The following is a 21,440-nucleotide window of genomic DNA, read 5'->3' as shown; positions in this document are numbered from 1 at the left end:
TTTAATTACTGAACTGAAAAAGCTGTGTATGTCATTTCTTAAATATATGTAATCATTAAAATAAATGGCAAAAAACATGATGATATTAAGTCGCAACCTCATGGACACATTTACAAGTAAACCCACATATTATATATATAATAAAACAGGACTGAGACTTTGAGAAAACAAAAAGCAAGTGGTCATACTTTAGAGATTAATAAGAGACTTTAACAGTATAAGGGAGATAACTCTAAACACTTGTATAATTATGTAAATATACATAACATGTAGAAGTTCTTGAAGCGGAAGGGAGAATTACTGTGGACCAAACCCAAAACTGTTCCTTTGTCTCTCCCACTTAATTCACTAGTGTAACCACAGTGTAGAAAGATGAATGTATGGGATGTAAACGAATGTCAAAATTGATATTCGAATATTCGGTAATTCTTTCGAACGAATATTCGAATATTCAATAACTAAACTACATTTTTGAAAATTGTGGTAAACTATTATAATATTAGTTAAAGTAATAGCCGGGGCATTTTAGTTCTACTTTGTCGTAACCACTACGTGCGGCGGACGCTGGATTTCACCGAAAAAGCCTTTGAAATTCCTCTTTTCAGAAAGACAAAAGTAATACATTATGAACAAAGAAAAAGACAAAAACTTCTAATTTATATTCTTTATTATATTTGTAAACAACGTGAACTTAGATGGATTTTGCGTCAAATGGCGTTATACGCCGATGGAGGGTCTTTCCATCGGACGAGCAGCCTCGTTCTGGGATTGACCTTTACTAAAAATAACTATGGAAAAAACAAACCAATTCAGGAACTAGTTTATCCCTTAATTGGTAGAGGCATTTAGATTTACCGAAAACAATTTGATTTTGTGTCACTTGGTTTACAGCCAGTTATTGTAAAATTACGGGGACTTTTTATAGTACCCTACGGTATGTCCCTAAATGACATATGACGCGTGTATAGTGTATTGTCATCACATTCACACCTCTAGTATTATGGGACAATCGTTGTAAAAACAAGACAAACAAATTTTAAACACAACAACAGAGTTATAGGCAAAATAATTATTCTTATATTTATTCAACAACAATACAATATTCGAATACTGATTTTGACATTCGAATACCAAACGTTTGATCGAATATTCGAATATTCGTTTACATCCCTAATATATACATGTTCTTCACGAGCAGATTCAGGGTGGAGGGGGTGGGGGGGGGCAGTGGGTGCACCTGGTGCGCGTCCCCTAAAGTCGTCCAAGTTTACTTTTTATTTCAATATAGGAGAAGAAAAGTAATAAAATATGCCCAAAATGCACCATTTCGGACTAGGAATTGTTAAAATTTTCTTGTTGGAGGACCTACCCACAAACCCCCCTGCCAACACTTTAAACCAAATGAATTTCGTTTCTTAGGGAGGGGCGCAAGTAAAAAGGCTACACCCCTAAGTTATGCCCCCTCTAATTTTGAAGCCTGGAACCGCCCCTGTTCATTACTGATAACCATTGAATTAAGAGCGGTTGTCATTAATTTCAGGCATTTCATATATAAAAATACTAACCACAGTGAAGATCACCTGTTCATGAACCTGTCTTTGGCATCTGCAGATGGGGTCAGGGGTGGAAGGTGCACTTTTTGATGTTTGCCTTCTCCCCCAGTACCGAAAAACGTATTGGTTATGGGAGTTTAGAGCACCCGGGTGTTTTGTATTCATTTTCTCCGATAATTACATAAAATGTGCGTTGGATGTTGAGGAATTTAAGTGAGATTAGGTCAATTTTAAGAGGGAGTGACATTTAAGTTAATAAATCTTGGTCCATTTGAGGGGAGATATTTGGTCCCCCCCCCCCCCCCCCCCCCCCCATCGCTGCTTGTGAAATCAACTATGGTCTCCAGAGCTAAATTTGTACCTCCTGTACAATGTTCTGTTTCCTTCCAGCCTGTGACAGTGGCTAAGCATACTAAATGCTGTATCAGTATGCCCTTTCTTTCCTTCACCCCTTCTCATTGGACCTTCAATCTCTTCAGACACATAGTGAGATAGTTTGTCTAAAGCTGCTTGTTTCTTTCTGCATAGATCCTCATGTTCAGTGTTTTCGAAATCCTCGTCGATAAGCTTCCAATATGTTAGATACTGCAGGTAATGTAGGAACGGAATGGAATCAACAATGATGTCACTCAGCCAGTCATCCAGTGGTTTGACCGGTTGAATTATTGGAGTGACAAACTCAACCAAATGATGTGGCACACAGTGTATTTCAAGTGTGTTAAACCTTACACTTAAAGCAACATTGGACTTGAATAGATCGATCTCTGGAATATCTAAACTACCTTGCATTTCTGTCATAGGTAGTCTGGCTACAGGCATGGTGGTTGGTTCTGACCCAGTATCATGTGCAGGTAAGATGGGTGATTCCATTTTTGGAATATGTGGCTCATTATCATCCCCATGTAAGTTGGTTGGTCCTATTTCTTGAATACATGTTTCAATATCATGTTTATGCAAGTTCATGATCTCTTTCTTCAGTCCATCAGGGGGGTCCAATTCTGGTCGGAGTTCTTTTCCACACCCACAACACTGCCACACATTCGGATGTAGCAGGCTTTCAACATGTGCCAGGACTTGTTCAGCAAGTTTTAATTGCCCACTGCAGTATAACATGGATGCAAACTTAAGTCTGCATGATGTCAGGTCGGCATCAAGGGATACAGCATACGGGATGTTAATATCGTCAGGGAATTTCCACTTATTTCCAATGTAAAAGGATGCTCTTACTGACCCAAGGAAACAGCACCTCAGCTTCAGGATTTCCTTGAGAACTTTGTTTGGTATTTTATCATTGAAAATGATAGACATAATGTTCTTAATTTCTTCAGAAATTTCATGAAGTTTGTCATTTTCTGGATCGCATTTTATGACACTTACAAATCCCTTTTTCACTTCAACGCTTTTGTACATAGCCGCATATTTTTCAAGGCAGTATTGAGCAGTTTCATTTACTGAGTCGTTTTTTTCAATGTTCATTAGTCTCGTTTGAATTCTGTCATGAGGTATACCTATAAAGATAGCCATTGGATTATTCAACATGTCAGATATCATCCCTTCAAGTTTTTGTTGTTCTTGGGTTGATAGTTTTCCTGCAAAAAGGTTTACTCCCCTGATTGTATAATGTGGACATGTCCGACTTTTTAAGAAGTCCTGCAGTGTTCTTAGACAATGCAGAACACACTCTGTAATATTATCATCCTGCCATTTCTCAGATGGGTATTTTTCTACAGTGAATAGTACAGCAGTTTTTATATGGAAAGAGCTCAACCGGTCTTGTACATGCTCTGCAAATCTGGACTTTCGTATTAGTTTGAGCAAGGTGTATGTTCTCAATTGAACAATATTCAAATCAAACATCAGCAGCCTTTCTGTCTTAGAAGTAGAAAATCGCCATTCAATATCTTTATTGGAGCTTCCTGGAAATCCCTGTGGCATAACAGTGGTGCCAAGGGTCTTCGCTTTTTTCAGAACCTCGGGTCTTGGCCAGTGACCCGGGCGCTCTCTTTCAAAAAGATATTTACACACAGCAGGCAGTTCTGCACAGTTGAAGGAGGAGACTACATCAACATCCTTCCATCCACTTCTGGATGGCCCCTGTTGCTGAAAGTACTCTTCTCCCCAAAGTCTACGTAGCCTTTTATTTTCCCATGTGTTTTTGAGAAGCACTTTGCCATCATGATATTCCGCTACATCTGGATTTCTATGAACAAAATCCTCAGTAACAGGTTTTCTAGTACCAGGATAAAACATCTGAAGGTAGCAATGCTGTGCCGGCATGTCTTCAGTTTTGATTGCCAGCAGAAACACTTTTTCTGGGTCTTTCTCAGGAACTTGAAGCACCACTGGACAGTCATAATCAAAAACCATCATGTCAGTGTCTGACTCCATGCCCATAGTTGTGGACCCCTCACTTTGACTTCCGAAGTAAAACCATTCAACATTCTTCGCATGTAGTATTCTACTGTAGTCTGTCTGAACCCTCTCCCTTACTAGGTGTGTCATCCTTCGCCTCTTCACCATTTCTTCGGATACTCCTATTCCCTCCATCACTTTACATAGCTGCCTTGAAACTTCTACTCCCAGATCCTTGACATTTATTTCTTCCTGAAAGACAGTTGTGTGGATGTCATCATTTGAAATAATCATTTTTGAATGTGTATACTGTACTGAGGGACATTAATTGGGTCTGCAAAAAGTGCCTTCCACAAAGGCATTATACATCTTGGTTCACTGAGGAAATCATGGAGGTCTTATGCCACTCCATCGCCGGATACCCCTGATACACACTATGCTATGCTTCGCTGTGTACTGTGGGCAATTTGGCTAGGAAAATCTCGTTATCATGAATAATTAATGAGGCAGTTTCATTGGTTTTGCAAAGTACCAGATGCTTTCAGTTGAAAAATATTCTGGTGAAAGCCGGAGTTGAACAAGGTCCGCTTTCTCAGTACAATAATATTTGGCAGTAGTCAACACCACACAGCCACAGAGGCTACTGGCTCTGTATAGTTATTGAACAATATTTGAGTGTAACATGCGAATTCATTGGAAGAAGAGTTGTCTCCCCTGCCTCATGCAAATTCATTAAATCGAGATTTTGTCAGTGAATTGTCCTATGTTATGTATGAAGTGTAACGGAAGAAAGTACCGTGGTTGCCGACGTTGACACAAGGCACTCAGGCACAACAAGTTAAATATAACTTGAGATTAAGAATACTTGGAGAAGTACAATAAAAAATAAGCAAAGGATATTCCACAACAAGGTTATGAGAGTTGTCTACATTGTTAATGACCGCCCCTCATATTTTTAGCATTGGGAATGCTACAATATAGAGTCAGATACCCAAATTATTTTCTTTCACTTCTAATGTATTATTTTGTTTAACTCATTTGACTTCTATGATCAAAACAAGAACAAAAAAAACTTATTAAAAATATTAGCCTTAAGTTTATGAAATAAAATGTAATTAACTATCTAATTTAAAAGTACATGGCCAGTCAGATTCCCCAGTTAAAAAGCACCAAAATGTTGCTTATATTTTCTATCTGTATTTACTGTACACAAATCATATGCTTTTTTGTTTCTTACATTTCTGTGGCATGAGAGTCTTTTTAGATATTTTTTTTTAATTAATCTGTGTGTGTATTTAAATGTCTCTCTTGGATTATCATGATGTCAAGGCTATGCATTGAAGATATATGAGTAATGTAGACAAAGTTTATAAAATAACTATTAACTTCTTTCTACTGATTAAGGACTTTTTTTGTCTTTTCTTTTGAAATAATATTTCTTGTATTATGAAATAATTGTGACAATAGAATTATATTTACTATGTCAACAGGTTCATCAAATTCATCATCTTCCGAATCCCATTGATCATCACTCGCTTCTTCTTTATAAGCAACTTTTCTATCACCCAAACCGCCATAGTGTTTAGTTGGTTGCCGGTCTCTTTCCTTCCAAGGGGGTGCTGTCTTTTGTGCCCGCTTCTGTGTCTGCCTCTGTTCTGCCATTTGCTTGTGCTGATCTCTCTGTATAATGTATTAATTGTGAAGTAAACAAGAACTATATGCTGCTTTGTCTCAGACATGAATACAAAAATGAAATATGTTCTTGCCAAAACAATAAAAAAAGACAAATTAGATAGTTAACAAGAAACGCCCCAATGTGACAAAACCAGGTTTTCAATAATTGACAGGAGAACTTCAGTCTTTGTTGTGAGATTAACTTTCAACTCATTTTTTTCTATTTTAAGTAACTGTGACCTTGACCTTGACCCTAGGGGCCCCAAATGCAATTCCATGGAAATCCTCCATAAGCTCCTCCTGAATACCAAGTTTGGTCACAATATGTAAACCATAACTTTGGTTATTCAGTACCAAACGGTTACCGGTATCTTTTTTTAATAACAGTGACCTTGACCCTAGGGGCCCTTAACCAAATCCAATGAAAGGTCTCCATAACCTCTTCCTATACACCAAGAGGTCACACTATATGTCAAACCTAACTAAAACTTTTGATACCATTGGTGAGTTTGAAGCCGCCCTATTGCTGGCCTGCCCGAACAATGACATACTTCATTCTTATAACTGGGTTTCACTTTTTACTTTGTGAAAACCTGGTTAAAAATATAAAAGAGTGCCTGTCAAAAGCCTAAAAGAAAGTAAAAAAGAGTGTAAAAACACAAAGTCAATCAAGGGCCATAATTTTTATTTAGAGTTAATATCGAGTTCTGTTACCTGATTTGTGCGCTGGCTGCTTTGTTAAGTATTAAAGTCAATAATTGCAAGTTTTTGAAATCTGAGTTAAAACCCAAAATTGCTTAAAAACTTATTTAAATATAAGTTTTTCAGTTGATCAAGGGCAATAATTTGTAATTAAGATAATTTGGATTTATTCAACCTTATTGTGTGATGGCCAAAAAAATTTAAGCCAATTGAAGAAGGGTGCAGAAGTAATTTGGAAAAATCTCGGCTTGCCCTAAAACTTGAACCAGACACAATGTGCCCTAAAATTTTAACCTAAGTTCATAAGTCAATAAGGGGCCATAATTTGTATTAAAGATGAAATAATGTTACTTAATCTAACTGTAAGATGGTCTGAAGATGTGTGAAGTATTTAGTCAATTGATTGAAGGTATAGAAGTAATTAGTTAAAATGCCGACTTGCCCTTAAACAATAATCTGACACTATGTTCCTTTAATCTTTAACCTATGTTCCTATGTCAATCAGGGGCCATAATTTGTATTATTGGACAATATAGAGTTATCTTTCCTCGTTGTGTGATGGTCCTGAATAGCTGTGTAAAAGTATTAAATGAATTAAATGAACGGTATTGGAGTTATAAGTGAAAATGCCATCTTGCCTTAAAACTTTAACTGCACGCAGGCGCTGTTGCCAATGTCGAGGCGAGTAGTAAAGCCTCCTAATTCTCTCAAAAGTCGAGCTAAAAATCAAGCATTTCTTATAATATTGTCTTTGTAAATAATTAACTATACTTTTACTATCATTTTGTAATGCCATCATTAAGTGACAATTAATGAGGCACCTATTTCGTAGGTTTCCATAAGAAGCTTCTCTTTCTTATTTAGAACCAAATTTCCAAGGTATCAGAAAAGTAAATAATATTTACTTTTATGTCCCGGGACTGCTTTTCATCAGCAACCATTCTGTCTTGTACAAAGGGTTTTTGAGCAAAGAATCCATCATTTTCCTCTTCCTTTAATTGCCACATTTTATGGTTGCTGTACCCAGGCAGGGCCTCGTTCAGTGCCTCTTGGTTGGGTTGTAAATCACTATTGTACAATGATAAGAACAGCTGAGGATGGGAGCCCATTTTCCTCAGCTTAGAAGGCCCTGGATTGGGCTCCACACACTGGGCAAGAAGAATAAAGAACAGAAATATCCTTATGGACAAGGACAGTCCTTGCAGCTGAAGAATTCTTGAACCCAAAACAGCTTTATTCTTGATTAAATGCCTGGAAAATGTTCCGATTTTAGCCCGCCACTGTTGAAGTGATATTCCCATTGTTTGTGTCTTGGTTATTCTATCTAATTGTTCACTAAACTTATGATCATTAATTTATCTTTTCTTCAAAATTAGCACACAATGCAGAGAAGAAATCCAAAATTCCATATGGCTGTTGCTACTGGGCCAAAATAAGTTCTTGTTTGGCTCTTTTAATATGTTTTAAGTATGACTATGTCTTTCAGGTTTCATGCCAAAAATATATTTTAGGCTACTAAGCTTTGGAGGTTTTGTCTCGTGAACAAAGCCATTTTTGAAAAATGTATGATTCAATTTTGATATCAACTTATTAATCGATCTGCAATTTAATTAGTTTGGATCTCCAATTAAATTACTTTGAAATATATTTGAGATATTAAGTGTTTTTTTAAAGTATCAATATCTTATGCTACATAGATATTCTCTGTCTTTGAATTTGAACATAATATTATATTTGTCAGTCTGTGATAAAATTATAGTGCAAATGCATATAGTAATTAAACTCATTTCCCGATGTAACATTGATTGGTGCATGTTCGAAATGGGTTGATAAAATATTATTTTGTTGGACTTAAAAATCTTTCTAACCATATCTGGTGTATAATTAACATCGATGAAACAAATTGGAGAATCACCCTGCCTTGTCATTTGTTGGAGGTCACTGTTTGCCCGTGGTGGTCAAAGTAAACCATTGAATAATTGAGGGAGGGGTCAACGTTTAATTTTTAATGTCACTGAGAAATCCATCTAATCTCTTAGGACCCAGCGAGAGTATTATTTGTGTTTGGTTATGGGCAATGGTGCACAGACAATACATTACCCTGGTTAGAGCTACTTTGTTTCATTAGCATGTGCCAGTGTATAGCAGCTTTAACATGGGACCTCTGTTTTACATTCCTCCCGGAAGACAGTTACTCATGTTAGTGGTGATTCAGGGATTGAACCTGCGACCCCTGGATTGACAGTCAGATATCTTAGCTCCAAACCAATCGGATCGGCTGCCCATTGGATTATATATCAGTTTACTATGTATTATTATTTATTTATTTATTGATGAAATACAATTCCTTCATTGGTCAGTTAAATTGTTGAATGACAACCAGCATTGATTGAGACAACTGTAAGGGGGCGTTATATTTAATTAAAACACTACACACCACTTGGGGTCATATGCCAATATGGTATATGGCCAGTCAGCTGCAGAAGGTGTATTTGGACCAAGGCATTAGCGGTCTATAAAATAGTTTTGGGCAGGTCCTGACTGGCAAAGAATATTTTATGGAACACTGTTATAAAACTGAATTTTTAGTACAGTGATATACAGATCAATAATTATTAGTGATGAAACGATTATTGAGTAAAATCGATAAATCGTCGCTGACAATGCTATGTCTGCCACAATCGATAGTGGTTGTCTAAAATCGATGTCGCTAATGTTACATCGGAAACTGCGTATTTTCCTGCTGTGTGCCAAAATTCGGGTAAATATAAAAAAAAAATCCGTTTAATTTGTGTTGAGTTCATGTTAACAAGGGAGGTCACTCTCTTACACATATGCGGTCATTCGGAAGGCATCGGCCATTTTTATTGAAAACAACCTCAGATGTATGTGGACGGTTTATATACTCCATAGATCGCGCAGTAATTTATTTTTGGCAGTTAAACTTAATAACTTTACTCTTGGGAATCTTAATTATGTTTGCAATTATACACTTCATTGGCAATCAATTTAAACTTAGATCAATCATTACAAGCTAAAACACTACAATTAATTAATGATTTAATTAAAAACTTTACAGACTACTTCTACTGATGAGCCGGCATACATCCGAGGTTGTTTTCGATAAAAATGGACAAGGAACTCCAAATGAAATGCGGTGAATGTAAACACTTTTGCTTAAAAACTTCCTTCCCAAAATTACAAATTGTTTTTAATTGTTAAACTATGAAATCATTTCTCAGTGCTCCTGCTAGGACTAAGAAGCAGGGGGGAGCACCCTGTTGCTCTTCCTGCACCCTGCTGCCCTTTTTACAGCACCCTGTTCCTTTTTATTTGACATAGCTGCCTTTGATGTTTATGAACTTTTTTTGATATTTATTGGACATATTGCAAGTCAATTTTCAGAAAAAGGTATAAATATAATACATAATTTTGACATTTAAGTAGATATAATACATAATTTTGACATTTAAGTAAAGATAACAGCCACAGTATTCATAACAAATGATTAGTATTGAAAGTAGTTACAACACATACACAATATGAGTTGAACATTGACCATTGCAAGTGCCCCATTAAGGCTCATTCAATGCATATCAAAAGTGCACTTTCTGACCTAACACTCTGCCTTTTTCAAATGCTGGCTGAATACATTGTCTGTGAAGTTGCAAAGCTGCACAGCACCATTCTTGATGATTAAGCGTGGTTCTATTATATATTAGGCCATTATGGACAATTTCATTGGTTGAAAGTAAAAGTTACCCATCTTAATCATTAAGGTATTACTTCATGTCATCTCGCTGACCAGGAATACATTCTCATAGGCTGACACAATTTGATGCAGGGAGTGTCTATCAGCTGAGTGGCAGGAGTCGATCAGTCCTTTAAACACTGGTAGAAGTTGAAAATCTTAATAATTAAGCATGAGGTTCTCATGAGTGCCAATCTGCAATTTCATTGGCTAAAATGTAGGTTTTATTCTAAATGTAGGTTATAATCTAAAGGCAGTCACCACTTCAAGCATCACTCATTCACATAAACTTATGAATTTATAAACATTTTACTAATCACTTCAATTTTTTAGATGTGATTCTGTCACGAACCAGGATCTTATGTTTGAATTACATTTTCTTTGTATACGTCAGCCTTTTATATTTGAATGTATATATGACATTTCAAACTGAATATTTTATGGTGATTTATTGTATAAGTAAAGTGATTTTTGATCCACTTTCCTTTCTGGCTTTACATTTAAAGGTCTTGTTCATGTCTTAAAGGGTCAGATATCGATAAAAAGATAGTTGTGTGCAATGTGAGAAAATGTTTGTATGTTACAATGATAAAACATCTTTGGAAGTTACAATTAGAGCTCTTTTGTTAAAAATTATTTAAAAATGTGACAGAAAATCTGCTGGAAAGCATTAGTAACGCTATTGAAAACTGAATTAAAGTCAGATAGGGTTGGGATTTACAAAATTCTCTTGAAATGAGTATTTGCCATTTAATGGTGTCTGGTGTTTGTTCATGATTTTTAACTAAGTGAAATAGTTCAATTTTAACCAAGTTTAAACAAAATTGTTTCCAACCTAAAAAAATAAGTAAGGCCTTACAATAATTGTTTGTTTAGGGAAACATCCCCAAAACTATTACGTAGGATAGGTAGGGAATTTTTTTTCAAAATAAAAGATAATTTTCTTGCCAATTTTTAAGCACTTAATTTCTTGCAAATGTCACTCATGCTTTGCTGTTGTTTGAAGCCTATAAATTCTCTGTCAAAAATAAATTACAGTTTATTTTTATTCAAAATTGAGTTTATGGCAGGAGAACCATTTTTTTTTTTTTTTAATGGTTTTTTTTTCTAGCATTGGTGGCTTTTATCAGGTAGGGTAGGGTTACCCAAAACAAATATTTTATTTGTTAGGCCTAAGTTCTATTTAATGTAACCTTTAATTGACCCAGGAGAGTTTCCTATTGGTCGGAATTTTAATCTTATGAATGAGGATGTAACTATTTCAAAATACTTCTTAAATCTTATATCTTAAATTAGTTGTTTTTTCTATCGGTATTGCAACAAGATTTAGTGTAATATTCAGTACAGCTTGTATAATAAGATACATGATATTATATGCATAAAGTGAGTTTTGATGATGCATATTAAAATGATTATAACAATTATGATAGTAATGATAAAATGACTCAAGATATTTAATTGATGTTAATGATTTAAAAGGAATTTATAAATATGTTAATTCAAAATTAAGCAGAATTATTCATATATGATGTAGAATAAAATTGCTCATTATTTTGTCAAAAGTATTAAAATGGGAGCCCAAATATTATTTTCTTTGTTACTAATGATAGCTTGTTTACATTTTCAGGTGACTCATGACTAACCATGAAGTATTCAGCCATAAAAGCCACTAAAAGAATTTACGACCAAGTTAAACATTTGAACAGGGATATGTTAAACTGTATTGGCTTACATATACATAGCTAAATGCTTTTTAGAAGTATTATGAGTATTCATGACCAATGAATGAGCTTGTGGAAACTGATCAATACTGCACATAGGAAGAAATATTGTGATTCTTGAAATGACGAGGATACTGCGATAGAGGATGTACTCTCCTTCCTGCTGACCATAATATTTGTAGTATGATCAATTATTTATGTTTTCTTTTCTGAAAAAGATGGGAAACCATATATATAGCAAATAAAACACCGGGTGGCTACTTTTTTGAAAAAAAGGGAATATCTTGTGATAAGCTTTTGAGGAAATAAATTTTATAAGCTTTTTAGGAAACAAGTTTCTGCCCTCGAAATTAAATAGATTGATGTATATATAAATACTAGAAATCTTAAAAGGCGAAGTTTTATGGATTGAATATCACTACATTGACTGAACAGCATTCAGATTTTGGTGAATCCATCTTATCTTCTATCAAAACATGTTGTCAAGTTGTTCTTGTATTAAAAATGTTTAAAAAAGCATTCTCTATTAAAATGAAATGTAGGGCAGAATTTTATTGACGTTAGTCTGTTAACATTTTAAAGAACAAAGTCAATATATCATATTTGCTGATCAATGAGTGAATGTATTGAAAAAAGGGTGGAGGAAACAATTTATATACCGTAGGTGGATTTAAAAGGAAATGTGAAAATGGAATTAGAAAAAATTGACTTAGTAGTGAAAAGAATATTCCAAATTGTATGGATAAATCTGTTATGCTACATCATTGTGCATTCAATTAAAATTATATCCCTTGGGGATAAACATTCAAGTTCAATAGTGAGAGTTAAGTTTTACGTTACCATAACTGAACAAGCTTGTATATAGTTGTGATAACATCTTTTCAGACTTTAAATTGTAGCCTTATTGTCTATTTGATTGTTTTCTTGAAATTATACTAGTTTATGTGTATATTTCAGTTTAAAAAAGTGGATAATAAAGTAAAGATTCTGTATTCACAATGGATCTTCAGTTGGATGGCGGGTGTAACTGGGAATGTCCAATATGTACATTTATGAACCCAAGAAATTTGAATATTTGTGAAGTTTGTGCTGGAAAAAAGCCTCAGACCCCAGAGGATGTTCCAAAACTGTTCTTAGCCAGAACACCAAGTGTCGAAGAGCAAAAAGGTATTCAAGTGACTCAAGATAGTAAAGGTGAAAAGGTTGTGAATGGTGATGTTCATGATGAGTCTAATTCAGCTGAGATTAAGACAAAAAACATTACGGAGCCAACAAAAGATAATGGTACGAAAAAAAAGGCTAGTGATGTTAAGAAAGTTGACGAAGTTGAAACTAAAGAGAAAGCTCCAGCTGCTGCTAAGGATAAAGCAGTTGTAGCAACTGGAAATGCTGCAAGTAATGGAAAGAAGCTGAGTCCACCTTCAAAGCAAGATGTAGCAGGTAATTCAAAATCTAATCCAGTAGATAAGAAAGGTGTGGCAAAGACGAGTCCAAAGCAGAAATCAGTTGGACTAGCAAAAAAGGCTGATAGTGGTAAGAAAGCAGTAAGCGAGAAATCGACTTTAAATAATAATAGAAAACCAAATGTAAATAGTAATGATAAAGATCAGTTAAGACGTATTATGAGGGATAAACCAGGAGCAAAAGCTGAACTCCCTAAGGTTGTGAAAAATGCTACAGTCAAACACAAGGCTGATAATACTAAGGAAGACTTCGTTTGGGTATGTGTTAATAAAGACTGTAAGCAAACCAATGAATCATACTTTGATTCTTGTAAAATTTGCCACAAAGACAAACCGAAGGATTGTGTGTACATCAAACAAAGTCCAGAAAAGCGTAAAAAACCTGAAAAGGAAAACAGCGAAACAAATGAATCTGAAAGTGATGAGGCAAAAGCTAAAAAAATCGATGAAAAAGATTGGTCTTGTAAAAGGTGTACCTTCTTGAATAAAGGGACTGCTGCAAAGTGTTTGGTGTGTTTGGCACCAAAATATCAAATATTCCAACCCCGGAATCTATTCCAAGTGAAATAGACTACTCCAAATTCCCTCCATCAACTAATCCGACTTCACCAACCAAAAAAACTCCAGCTAAACGCCACTCAGTTCAAGAAGATAAAGGTCAGAATATAAACAATGGTAAATCTGGAGGTAATGGATTGCCTTCAAAAGTGCAAAAGACTGATGTTAAACCTAAGGTTGGGAAAGAGAAGGACAATGAATTACCTGCGGTTCCTAAAAGATCGCAAGTTGAAAAAGTTAACGAAAATACAAAAGAAAGGGGTAAGATAGTTTCACAACCAAATTCTAAGAAAGAAGTTTCAAATGAAAATCAGACAGGGAAAAAGCAGATTGACTTTTGGGAATGTCCAAAATGTACATATCATAATAATGTCCATGCAATCGAGTGTTTCTGCGGAACTGCGAAACCTGTTATAGGGGAGTCTTGGTCGTGTAAAAGTTGTACCTATATGAATGATACAAAAGATAAAGAATGTGCAATGTGTCGGATTTCCAAGAGTGATTCCGTTAGTGGTGGTGTTGATAAAAAGTCACTGGAGAGTAAAGATGGTAAAAAATCAATTAGTGTTGATGTACAAAGAGATGGGAAAGTGGTTGTTAACCCAACAAAAGATGTGATAGAAATAGATTCACCTATAATTGAAAAAGCTAAACCTAATGTATCAAAAGAGAAAGTTGACAAGAAAGGCAGCAGTCAACAGAATTTAGATAAATCTACCGGTCATCAGTGCATGGTGTGTACATTTTTAAACTCGACAAGTTCAGGCCGATGTAAAGTGTGTTTATCAAATCTGACTCCGTTTTCTGGAGACCAGATAGTGAGTGTGGGAACTTTGCGACCAAAACATTCACTTCAGAGGCAGCAGTCTGTTCTCGGGAAGGAACTTCGGGAGATAGAGGATAATGAAGCGCTAGAGTTGTGGGAGCATATCAGGCTGTACTGTAGGGAGGTATGTTGGTTTATGACATTATTGTAATATTGATTGTAATAATCAATCTTTGAATTTCAATTTTTGCAATAGGGCAATTTGGGCAAAATTTAGGAAATTTTAACATCATGCATTATGAAATAGGTGAAAATTAGCCTTAATAATAATGTTGCAAACGACTAAGAAGTTTATATTGTAAATTGCCTTAATTATATTCTTGTGTTTTTGTTTAGCTTTCAAAGTTGGATTTTTTTACCAACTTACAAATAATTTAATCCGATTTTATCCTTTGAACAACAAATGCTGAATTTTTGGAAAATTAACAAAGTTATACAGCTTTTTTTGTTGTATAAGGCAAGTGGGAAGTAGCCTTTTTTTTTGCCCCTTCGTGTATGAAATATATTGAAACAATCTTAATATCTAATAATTTCATTGCAGATTAGGACTGTTTAAAAATGTTGGGGAAAAGTGTCATTTACTGTTTTACATAAATTATTTTTCTCCACTTTAATTTCAATAAGCAGCTTAGATTGAAATTTAAGATTAGAAACTAAGCGTTCTGATTGGCCTGTAAATTTAGCTGACCAATAGGCTGAATGGAATCACTGAGGCATGTCTAAGGATAAGGATAAGATCAATATTGAATACTGACCCTGATCATAATGAATATAGATGACACAAAAACATTGGAAAAACCTGATAATCACTTTCTTAATATTGTATAAATAAACATTTGATGACATTGATTTATACTCATTTCATCTTAATACCTACTTTTTCAGAACCACATAACATTTGTGGATGATTCATTCCCGCCATCTTCAAAGTCACTATACCGTGACCCGAGCAGCGAATTGGCGCGTTACCAGGTCAACTGGCTACGGTGTAAGGATATGCATGCACACAAGTCCGAGGACAAAGTTCCCTGGAAGGTCTATAGGACGCCATTGCCTGATGACATCTCACAGGGCCAGCTTGGAAATTGCTGGTAAATAGTGTTGTTGCACCTGTGGTTAACATTTGATGAATAGGCGATTGCTTAAAGGGGCTAGACACCAGATGGTACAATTGCAAGAGAAAAAGAAATGATCAAAAACTTACATAACAGTGACATTGTTGTGTACAACGTCTTAATCTTACTTACTGATGTATGAAATCGCTTACGACACATGCATCTTTCGCAGTTTTTCTGCATTTACTGTAAATACTGTATTTGCTGATTTTGGACCATCTGGTGTTTATCCCCTTTAAAAAAGGCTCAGCTCGTGGTAAAAGTTTACAGTTATATGGTTGTGTGATTTAAAACTTGAATAGGCCTTTATTTTGGAGGCTGAAGATTGGATTTTGATTTTAAGGCAGAAAACATGGATTGATTCACCAAAAAAATGAATGCATTATTATGTTTAACTTATTTTATTTGAATTAACAAAAAAAGAAAAGAAAAAGCATATGATTTGTGTACAGATAAAAACAAATTTAAGCTTTTTTTGAATACTAGAAATGCATGTAGGTTATGCAAGAATATAGATTTTTAGAGTGTATGCAAGATAAAAACCAATTAAAAATTTGAAAAAATGAAATTATTTTGTTTTCAAGGTTCCTGAGTGCATTAGCTGTGCTTGCTGAACAGCCAGAGTTGATCCAGAAAATCATACCAACGAAGGAGGTTTGTGCCGAGGGTATCTACCAAGTGCGCCTTTACAAAGATGGGGAACAGCAGATTGTCCTTGTGGATGATGTTTTCCCTTGCGATGAATATTCAAAACTTATATTCTCAAAGGTACAGGATATCATCTTATATATAAAATGCTTAAATCTTTATTCTCCAAGGTACTAGGATATCTTATATATAAAATGCTTAAATATTTTTTTGGAGGTTATCTACCAAGTGTGACAAAGCAACCACGGATTATTCGGGCGAGGGTTTTAGGGTAGTCTTGTGGTACAGGTCTCCGCCTCTCAATCAAGAGGATGTGGGCTCGATCTCAACAAGGGGTCCCTTCTCTTGGCCTCTCAAAATGGACACAAGTACTGGCTTATACCTAGAAAACTGACTCCAGCATGACTTGATAAGCTGTCATCTTTTCTCATTAGAAAGCTAGAGAACTATTTAAATAAAAACAGAATGTTCAGGTTCATGTCGTTTTTCCATGTTACAAAAATTCTTCTCAAACTTTCTCTAAGGAAATAGGGCGTCAAGAGTATTTTTATTAACATATTCTCGTGTGACAAACATTCAGGGCTTATATTCTTAAAGTTAGCAGAGCCTCTTCATGTTTTCTTTAAATAAATTATTAATCATGTTCAATATCTTAATCACTGAACATATCTACCAAGTGTTCTTGAATGAATACTTGATTTTACAGATTGTTCGTGTAGAATGATGGCTGGTTTCCTTCGATAATGTCATAAATCTTCCCCTTTCATTTTCTAAGGAACAAGATACTTTTAATTTTATTGCTGTATTCAATGATAACAATAGATTTATGTGATTCCTTTCTATGTTATGTAACAAGGAAATACTTCATTACATCTATTAGTGAGCTAAATATTTTCCTACGCAGGGAGATTTAGCTTTTTTTAGGTGTACAATTTCAATGAAATCTTAGTGTAAGTGTACTCAATGCACTGTCAATGCACCCAAGCACTCTTATACATCACTTGGTGACCAAATAGAATGAACCAGTCAAGATTGTTAATATCTTCGTTATCTGAAACAATATAAACCAGATGTTTCCTGGTTTAAAGGTACTTTTATGTTACCTGTTTGTGGGTTGTACTATATAGAAATAAACCTGTCAGTCGTTTTTTTTTAACAAACCATTACTCATCGAAGTGTTGACAGATTTCGAAAGATTTTGGTACAAATGTTAAATACCATAAACAGGGTCAAGTTCAATTTTGATTACAAATAACCTTCTTTTTTTACTTAGAATTTGCCAATAAATGGTTTCCTGATGAAAAAAAAAAATCCCCTACTCCCCCCTCCCCCCCCCCACACACACAAAAAAAAGAAATGGTGATGAAAAGGTCAACAGATATTATTATTGTCGGGTAAATGTGAGTGTAAATAGGGGTTAGACCCTTGATTCTTTGAGTGTCCTTAACTCATGTTGCTTAAAACCTGGCCTAAATCCAAAAGGCAAAGCTATGTCACTGGCGTGTTTATGTGGTTGTTGGTAATGAGCTAAAAAATGATTGTATTCTCAATGTATTGATTTCTGTTTGAAGCATACTATTTGATGCAAATCAATTCCTTAAGGTATGACGAAAATACTGTAAGCTAGTTTAAATAAATGTGCTTCTTTACAAATAATCATTCCATAATTTGTATCTTTATGGTGTACATTTCAGGCAAGGAGAAAGCAGCTATGGGTTCCATTAATTGAGAAGGCCATGGCAAAACTACATGGATGTTACGAGGCTCTAATTGCGGGAAAATGTATCGAGGGTCTATCTGTTCTGACTGGAGAACCATGCGAAAGTATCGCTCTTCAAGGTGGGTGGGATAATTTCTTTAACTGTATTGTATTTGATATGCTATGCGTGGAGTCAAATGACTCGTGAATGAAACAACTAATATAACAAGATTTCTTCGCAGGGCTTTTGGTCTTAACTATTTTGAGGGCATGTCTGTTGGATTTCAAGAGTTATCTACCTATGTAAATGTTTAGGCATGCCCTGATTTCTATAGATATCTTTAAGGGATTAGACACCAGATTGTCCAAAAATTGCAAATATAATATTTCCTCACAACAAGCCTGGACTTGTCAATGCGAGCTGGTAGGGGGCTGATAATGCATTTGTTGTAAGCGATGTGTTACATCAGCAAGTAAGATTCATTGTGTTGTACACAACGACGTCAATTTAATGTTGGTTCTTGACAAAAAAAATTCTTGCAATTTTACTTTTGGTACATCTTATTGGGAATAATCTTTAAGTGTTTTTTTAGTACGTAGTTTAAAAACTTAACGCTTTATACAGAATATTACTTTAACACCATCCTATAATGTTGTAAAAAACCTGTTCTTATGTAAACCTAAAAAAGCAATATAAAATGCATACCTACCCTACCTGTTTTTGAAAAGGATGTAACCCTAACCAAATCATCGCCTTATTGTGCTCAAAATTTGTGCGAATTGAACATTAGTGGGTATTTAAAGACATACCACTCTGATATTTTTTTTCTTTTATACCTAACAAATATTGTTACACTCCAAAACTCATTAAAATAGTTCTTGACAGATCTTGAACTTTTTACAGATAACAAGAATACAGATGATCGTGTTGATAAAGACCTTGTGTGGGCTCAGTTGCTCAGTTGCAGAGAATCAAGGTAATTTTATGATGCCAACATCTAGGGTCGAAAGCGGAAAGGTTTTAAATGACATTAATTAAAAGCATATAAATCACTTCTGCTTTCAAATCTAGACATGCAAATAAGGAAGTTTCTGAGGAAAGGAATTGTCTGTGGCTATTTAAGGTAAGCCATCCATCATTAGGATGCAGTGGTGGAGTGTGCGCTTTGGATGCGGAAGGTCAGGCTGAGTCAAACCAAAAGACGTTAAAATGTGGTACAAGTAGCTCCCTTGCCTGGTGCTTGGCATTGTAAGGGCAGTCCTGGGAAAATGGTGTACTCAGTACTGGTTCAACCCAGGAAAGTTGTATCCCGTGTATCGGTGCTTTACACCGAGCACGTTAAAGAACCAAGAGGTCTCTTCACAAAGAGCTAGGGTAAGAGGTCTCTTCACAAAGAGCTAGGGTATTGCACTCAAATCTCTTGTATCTCACTCTGTTTCTTCTAGTCTTCTAATGTCAGCATTTGACTGTGAGTTGCTATCACTTCTATCTCATGTCACTTATGGCATTTAAACACAATTTAAGTTGTGATGGCACCACGGTGGGATGAAGCCATAATGCAGTAAATAGGCGCAGACAGACCTTGATAAACTCAAATAAACAACAAAATTAGGATGCAGAGATGTGTAGATGCATTTTAGCCATCAACATCCAGATTATTTCTATGTCTTAACCCTTTGCATGCTGGGTAAATTGTCGTCTGCTCAAAAATGTCGTCTGGTTTATTCTAAATTTCTTTAAATTTACTTAAAACTTTGGGGATATATTGACTGAGTGGCAAACAGCTTGGAACCTGATCAGGCGCCGAGTTACTCAACGTCTGGTCTGGGTCCAAGCTGTTTGCAAAGCCTTTAAAATCGCCATCAGCAGCCTAAGGGTTAATCTATATTGATTTTCTAATATATTGATTTAACATAATTTATATTACACTTTTGAATAACACCCTACTATTTTGATATGAAATATTAAAAGGTAGCAATCAAACATTTTTTTTTCATTTTCATGAATTTGTTTCTTAAATAACAATGCCTGATTATATAAAAAAAGCTCTTAATGAAAACGAAGAAATCTTGACATATAATTAAACTTAACATGTTTGTTAACAATAAAATAAAACTTTGCCATTAGCATATTTTTGTATATTATGATGGATGGCTTACCTTAAAAACCTCTTTAGGTATATAACATTTAGATTATACTTGGTGGGAAGTGTGTTTAACCGACTTTCATGTTATCAATGAAATCGTAGTAGGAGTTTAAATTTGATTGAAGGTTCGTGTTTTGTCATTTTGATAAATTGCCAACTGAACAAGGAAGTCAATTCATTGGTTAGTTTAAATTTTTATGTAGCAGATAGTTAATCCTGAAAAATAATCGCTCGACCTTTATTTATCCCATTGCTTAGCAACAGCAGCCATTTGTATAAAACTTGGATAAGTTCTCCACAGGTTATCTTATGGCTAATTTGCATAATTTTAGATGATTTGATTGGTTGATATGAATTTTTTTATAAACATCAACCAATCAATAAACATGTTGGCTCACTTTCTCCCAACCAAATGATTAACCAGTTTTATATAACTACATTTTAGCTGCCAGAGTTAATTGCTCAATAATCGTAATAAAATATAGGCATTTTTTTATATTTCCTCAACCTGGACAATTTTTGCACTGATCGCATACAATGTTGTGAAACATTCGCAAATTTATTGACCTGAAAACCAAGGGAATGTTAATGGCAAAACATATCCTTTTGCTTGCTTAAAACAGGGAGGTTAAACTTATGCAAAATGTTAATCTTATACTTTTTACAACGCCATATGAATCCAAATAGCATTATTTTACTCTTTGCAGTTATGTGATTGGCATATAAAACTTTTCTACAGGAATTGCCTTTTACTTATGACATTCAAAGTGTAAGAAAATGCATTTAATAATGTTTAAGATAACTGTATCTTTAATCTAAGTTTTAAAAAAAAAAACTAGGAGAAAAAACTCCCCAGAGTTTCCATGTTATAGTAATAATGAGAATTAATTTTATTCAGATTTTACAATGTTATAGCTCTGTTTAGAACGGGCTGCTTATGGAAAGAGGAAATATGAGTATGGTTCACAACGTTGTAGGCTTTCCGGGCTTACATCATGCTTAAATCCATATGTTCAGTATGCACAGAATATTAAGTGGTTTAAATCAAATTTACTCTATCAGTCAAGTTTGATAAAATAAATCAATGTGATCAGTTTAAATTACTACATATTTATGTACTTGTACAATACAATCATTCAAATATACAAAGGAGAATTTTAAAATCTTAAATGTTTTTGCCAATCCCGAGTTTTTGGCTTGTCGATGAGATCTATTTTTAAAAGATTAGACC

General features: G+C 34.8%; 1 protein-coding gene and 1 pseudogene across 1 annotated transcript; one reads left to right on the top strand and one right to left on the bottom strand.

Annotated features, from left to right (window-relative positions):
* The window catches only part of LOC128227656 (calpain-D-like), a 62,256-nt pseudogene that overhangs the window by 24,556 nt on the left and 16,260 nt on the right, over positions 1-21,440 (top strand).
* On the bottom strand, positions 1,876-7,720 carry LOC128227657 (uncharacterized). Its single transcript, XM_052938395.1, has 3 exons — positions 7,187-7,720; positions 5,385-5,585; positions 1,876-4,157 (listed from the first exon to the last, which is right to left on the bottom strand). The coding sequence occupies exons 1-3, from the start codon at positions 7,580-7,582 to the stop codon at positions 1,884-1,886; spliced, it is 2,871 nt and encodes a 956-aa protein (XP_052794355.1). The 5' UTR covers positions 7,583-7,720; the 3' UTR covers positions 1,876-1,883.

Source organism: Mya arenaria, chromosome 3 (genome assembly GCF_026914265.1).
Source record: "Mya arenaria isolate MELC-2E11 chromosome 3, ASM2691426v1".
NCBI classification, from domain to species: domain Eukaryota; kingdom Metazoa; phylum Mollusca; class Bivalvia; order Myida; family Myidae; genus Mya; species Mya arenaria.
The sequence above is the reverse complement of the archived record's forward strand: the minus strand, read 5'-3'. Positions and strand labels throughout refer to the sequence as shown.